This window comes from Corvus brachyrhynchos, unplaced genomic scaffold (assembly GCF_000691975.1).
Source record: "Corvus brachyrhynchos isolate BGI_N302 unplaced genomic scaffold, ASM69197v1 scaffold542, whole genome shotgun sequence".
NCBI lineage: Eukaryota > Metazoa > Chordata > Aves > Passeriformes > Corvidae > Corvus > Corvus brachyrhynchos.
Window position 1 is genome coordinate 177,527 of NW_008236766.1, and position 6,019 is coordinate 183,545.

At 39.4% G+C, this 6,019-nt stretch overlaps 1 protein-coding gene across 1 annotated transcript in view; it reads right to left on the reverse strand.

Moving 5' to 3' along the window:
• Positions 1–6,019, reverse strand: part of PDE3B (phosphodiesterase 3B) — an 88,444-nt gene that overhangs the window by 76,343 nt on the left and 6,082 nt on the right. Inside the window, 1 exon segment of the mRNA XM_008644883.2 lies at positions 5,786–6,015. Within this exon segment, the coding sequence (XP_008643105.1) occupies positions 5,786–6,015 (230 nt within the window).

Below are 6,019 nucleotides of genomic sequence, written 5' to 3' on the forward strand. Positions count from 1 at the left end.
CATCTTCAGCAACTGGTATCATCTAATAGTTGTATTTGGCTTTGTTCAGTGATTTATTCTGAGGGTGGTAAGGCTGCATGAAGTTTTCATTTTAAAGTATCAGAAAAGCAAAACAGGAATAAAAAAGCTTTTTTAGAAATATAACTTTCCAATCAAATGTCACACAGGGCCCAGGCTGTAACAGACTCCTCGCCCCACCTGCATGCATCATTCTGGCATTCACTTGTGACGTGAGACACTGTCATGGGGATTCTGAGAGTTCAGCTCACACTGCAGACTTGCCCTGTGTCAAGGCATATTCCACAGGCTTTCTTCACTTCCCATTCATGTTCTTTTCATAAAATTTGCTGCGATTTCATCTTCTAAGGCCAATATACTACAACCGGTTCCATTGCTCAAGTTCAACTATTAGAAGAGTACTATCAGACATATACCTGCACAGATATACATTGTGTGAAAAGATGAGACCTTTTCTCAGGAAAATATACCAAATTTCTTGCAATTCTCTTTCCTTTCATATTTAACCTCCCAGAATACACTGTTCACAAACCCCAGCATGGAAGCTGCCCCCTCTTTTTCATTCTAGAGACTCTCCTGGGCACCTTTTGTTTCTCATCGCTGCAAGTTTCTTTCATAAATTTAAAACATCTTCCTGGTCCAAACTGAATATTAGTACTTCATGCTATTTATTCTGCTATTTTTCTTCAATACAGTCAATTATGCACTTGTTGGAACCATCTCTCACAGTTTCTTTCTTTTCTTTCCTACTGGTGCTCTGTGACATGCTGCCCTCACCTTCCAACAAATTTCTCCAACATTTCCACAGCAGAGGTCTTTGATCTCCTTCCTTTCTCCATTTATATTTTCTTTCCAGGAAAACACACCTGAAGCAACAGTCAACCTCCTTTGCTACACAGACAACTCAGAGACTTGCCTGCTTTTACTTATGCAGAATATAAACTGCCACCAAGCCTTGGGTATCTAAAAGCCAGCTTAAGGTAAACTTAGCTAACAGAGCTCTTGAGTGCACTCAGTCTCCCTAAAACCCTTCTTTGTCATTCTCGATGATGGTCCTAGGAGTAACTTTGCCAGAGGACACCATCTTAAACTCTGACCCCTCTATGGGCAAACCATGCTTCAATCATCCTTTCCTTGTGGCATAACACTACAAGAGAGAAAGAGCGAGAGAGTGAAAGAGAGAAAGACCAAGAGCCTTCTCATTTCAAATTTCAACTAGCTCAAAATATTTTGTCAGAGAGAACCAGCCAGAAACAAGAGAATCCTACCCATCCAAAATATGGTTGCAGAAACAGTTTTCTAAGTCTGTTGCTTTCACCACGTAATCCTTCCCTTTGCACATTCCTCATATTCAGCTGCATCCCATTCGAATTGATTCCATTCACAGCTCAACACACACTGCTACCTTGATTTTTTTTCCCCATAGGACAAACCCCAGAGACAGGAAGACTCTGTGAACAACAGAAACACATCTTGCCATGCAGGTACAGCTGTGGTAACAGTCACTGGAATCGTGAGGGGGAAACTTCAAATAGCAAAGAGCTGGTTTGTCAAATACACAGCAAGGAGAATTATATTTTGTTACTGGCTGCACTCAAGAGGTAAATGTTCACATATTTCTGGGCTGCAAACAGTGTCTGAGCATACCAATTTTAAGACACTCTAAAATACACATTAACAGACAGCTTCTGCACTAGGAAGTTTATACCCTGAAAACTTAAGGACAAAGTGTAATTTGTTTCACAAATAGGTAACAGACACAGATGTCAATTTCATGAGTAAATAAGGAACTGCATTAATTTCAAGTTACACAAATATTTTAGACTCTTGAAATCAAGTCCTGATCTTCCTAAGGTAATACATCAAAGGTATGAGATATCTTGGAACAGCAACTGGGGAGAGGTGGTGGTCAATCCAACCCTAACCACAAGACAATTCTTCCTGTAATTAACAGAGTGCAACATGAAAGCAGTCTTTGTCCATGAAATAACCCAGCTTTCCTACATGTTTGAACTTAGTCAGATAACCAAAAAAAGTCTGTTTGCAGACTTTTTTGGACATGTATCATGTGTATTTAATTAGGAAGGCCTATTCTTTACTCAAGGAAAAATATGAATATTCTTTCTGGGCTCTGAGAAGCTCCTATGTATGATTTCCTACACAGAGCTGTTTGCTCTCATATACGTGTCCACTATTAAGTTAAAGAATAAACAAGTCTTACAACCGTATGTTTCAGGACATAGTGTTTACAAGATCTGCAATACTGATAAACACCTTTTAGATTCCCTGATTCGGCTTTCAGACAAAAAAGAAATTATAAATTAAGTGCTAAACGTGCAACAGTCAATAAAGATAAACCCTTTGATATTAGTAGCAATAGGTAGAGCTAACAGATTAGCAACTAATTAATACATGCAGTCAAAATATGACCTACACAAAATTTGACAAACCAGTCAATACTGCAGTCTTACTGCAACTCCTCTCTAGGTGCAAGATGAATATTGAAGTAAGAATACAAACAGCCTGTTTACTGCTAAAATCATATCCATTTCTGTTGGCAGAAGTGTTAATATAGTAGAGTTCAGAAAAGGCATTACCTTTGCAAAATTTTTACCTGTAATTTTAGTCATACTGTTTTCCTCTATGTGTATTTACATATTTTGATATTGGCATTTAAGTATACTTAGATAAAAACATAAAGATATATTCTGTTGAAATTTCTTTCCTCCTACCTCAAACTATGTTGCTAAACATGTACTGCAGAGGAGACACACACAGCATGAATTTAGATATTTTGATGGCTAACGTAAATATAGGTATTCGTATAAAAAGTAAGAATAATCTAATTTTATCAACCTTCCAGCCTCGTAATTGCTGCACCTGTTGAAGTACAGAAAGCAATATCTAAATATTTGTAATGAGGATTGCTCAAATTTGCAAGCTGCTACAGGATCATGCTTAGAGGGCCTCTTTCCACGTGTACCCCAGAAAGCAATGATAGTTCCATCCAATTTCTGTGTGTATGTGCTGCTGGTTGCACATTCCCCCGTGTGTTAGTATTCCATCCTGCTCCCCCTCTAACCATTCACACAGACCCCTTAGAATTGTTGGCTGAAAAAAAAACCCAAACAATCAAATAAATGTAATTATTTCCTTAAGTACTTACCTAAGTACACAGAGAACACATATAACTTCAAATCAACACATTACTGAAAATTTAAGTTCAACACTAACATTTTCTATTTTCATCAAATAATAACAAAAATCTACACAAAAGGAGGTTTTTTTACAATGAGAACAATCAGCCACTGGAATAATCTCCCCAGAGAAGTGGTGGATTCCCCAACATTGAACAAGTTTAAGGTTTAGATGGATAGTGTGCTGGGCCAGCTTGTCTAGACAGTGGTTTTGCCAAGAAAGGTAGGACCAGATGATCCTTGGGATACCCTTCTGACCTGCTATTCTATATTTGACATAAATTTCTTCCACATATAAGAGATCTGTGATAGTCACACAACATACATCTAATAGAATCACAGTAATATCTCTCATTCATCAAAGTATTTTTGTCATGGTGGACTAGCAGCACCTTCCTTGTACTGATCTTCCTAACACTGTTCATTAAACTCCTTGAAATATTAATATTGGAAAAAAACACTGTACTGCTTCATAAAGATTTGCAAAATGTGTAATCATCCCTTAAAGAAAAGTCACATAATAGATGCTCTCTGAAAAGCATAAAGCACATACATTCCTTCAGTTTCAAGGAAGCAATATAAAAACCTTGTACTGTTTATTCAAATAAAGTCACACATTATGGGCTTACTTTTCCCTAGCCCTGCCCAAACAATTGATGTTTTATCAGCTCTGCAATGTCTGATCGCTCTTCAAGTCAGACAGGAGATCAGAGGATTTAACCTGTGTTATCCTTGTAAAACTGCATATAAAAGACATCAGAGAGAATCTCTCTTAAACTGTGCTTAGCAAAGCACAAATATTTATTGTAAAGCATAATAGATTATTAGGAAAATTAAGAACTTCATATCTCTTTGTTGTTCACATCTAGTGATAACAAAGATATCAAATTCTGGAAGTCTACCAAAAAGTTACATTTTATTATGAACACGTATGATTTAAGCACTGCCAATAAATTCTACGTGTTTAGTTATAGTTGACATTTATGATGTTACTTGAAGAATAATGAATGCCCTAACCTGAAATATGCACGTGCCTTTAAGAAGTGAGCTGAACGTCAAAGAAAGCTTTTAGTAACTTGCATATGAACAAATATCTTCTATCATTAGGAAGGTTAATGAAATCGCATTTTCTGAGGTTTCTGTGCTACAGACAAATGTGACAGAAAAAGAGAATATTTACTATCCAGAAGGGAACAGAGAAAGTAAATTATTATATGATAGTCCCTACATATCTTAACTACTAGTACAATATTTTAATGTTTCTTTCATTGTATGCATTAGATAATCAGCAACTTACTGAATGAGTTATTTCTGAAGACTGTCACAGCACACTTGCATTTTAACATTTTATGCAGAAACAATTACTGTATTAATCACTGTAAACAATTACTGTATTAATTCTCTTGTGCAAACTGAGGGAGGAAAATGCTCAAAAACTACTCCACCGCTTCAGATTCACCTCGTACCTCCTCAGACCTAACTCACAGTCAATCACAAGACCTGCATTATAGAATAAATGTCAAAGAAAAAATAGAAAATTTCATTTGGCACCGATGAGTTTCAGCCACGACAGTAACAGACGGGGGATTCTGAAGCAACAATCACTTCGCAGAAACTGCTCACTTGCAGGTTTATTAAATACACTCCCCTCACTCTCCCCCCTACCACGGGCTGATAATCCACTTGCAGCAGTCTCGGGCCAGTTCCAACACAACTCGATGTTCCTACAGTTGACGTGCAAGTGCCCAAATAAAAACAAACTCCCCCACACGCACGGGGGTTTACGCTACAAAAAACAAGACTCATTGAAAAGTTTTCCGGGAGGTAGAAACCAACAGAGTTCCATTCAAGAAAACTGAGCGTTTCGGGCATCCCTCCAGCCCCTACTGAACAGCTCTCTCTTCAGTAAAAAGAAGTTTCTTAAAACCCATCAACCCAAAACTAACGTTAACTTAGGTGGAGCGAGGAGCAGGGGGTGAGAGAGAGGGAGAGAGAGGAGCAAACGACAGTCATCTGCAGGGCAGAAGGACAGCTGCCACTCAAACAACGCCAGCATTCGATAAATAATATCCCTCAAAACCTGGTATTTCTTAAGCACTTGGCAATGGTTTTGTCGATAGAAAGCGGGAAGAACCAGAAGTGCCGAGCAGCTTAGAAAGCTGTGGTTTCTTTCTCTCGGAAAGGCTGCCAGACGCGGAGGAGGCGGGGGGCTTCGCGAAAGAAACAAAATAACAAGGTAACTGATAGCTGAAGCTGTCTGGTTTGAGGTTTCGCTCGAATCAATAAGAACTGCTGTTTAATAATTGAGACTGCTTAAAAAGCGAGCGAGCCTTGTGTTCTACGGCAAATACATTATTATGATTTAGCACCCATCAGAAATAAAGGGTTATATCGATTCTGCAGAACCGAGCTGAGAAACCCGCTAAGGGACTAACATTCTCCTCCATTCCTCTAGCAGGAGTTTGTTAGTGAGCAGACATCCAGCACAGACAGACACAGCAGTCAGGAAAAGCTATGGAGCGGCGCTCATTCCTCCAAAAGTTTCTCCTTCAAGTTTCGGAGAAACCTACCTGCTCTCTGGAAATGCAAGGCAACGAGGGTCTCCTAAACATTTTGCAGCTGCCGTAGTAGCTGGCCGACGTTTCCCCTAAGGACACGCAGCTAGATCTCCTCCTGGGTCTGATCACAGGCACTTTTTCCTCCACACTGGGGAGCCGTGGGTGGCGGTGATGCTGGTGGTGCGCTCCTCGGCTCTGCGCCGAGAAGATGCCGTGCTCCCCGCCACAGAGTGGCAGCAGGCAGCC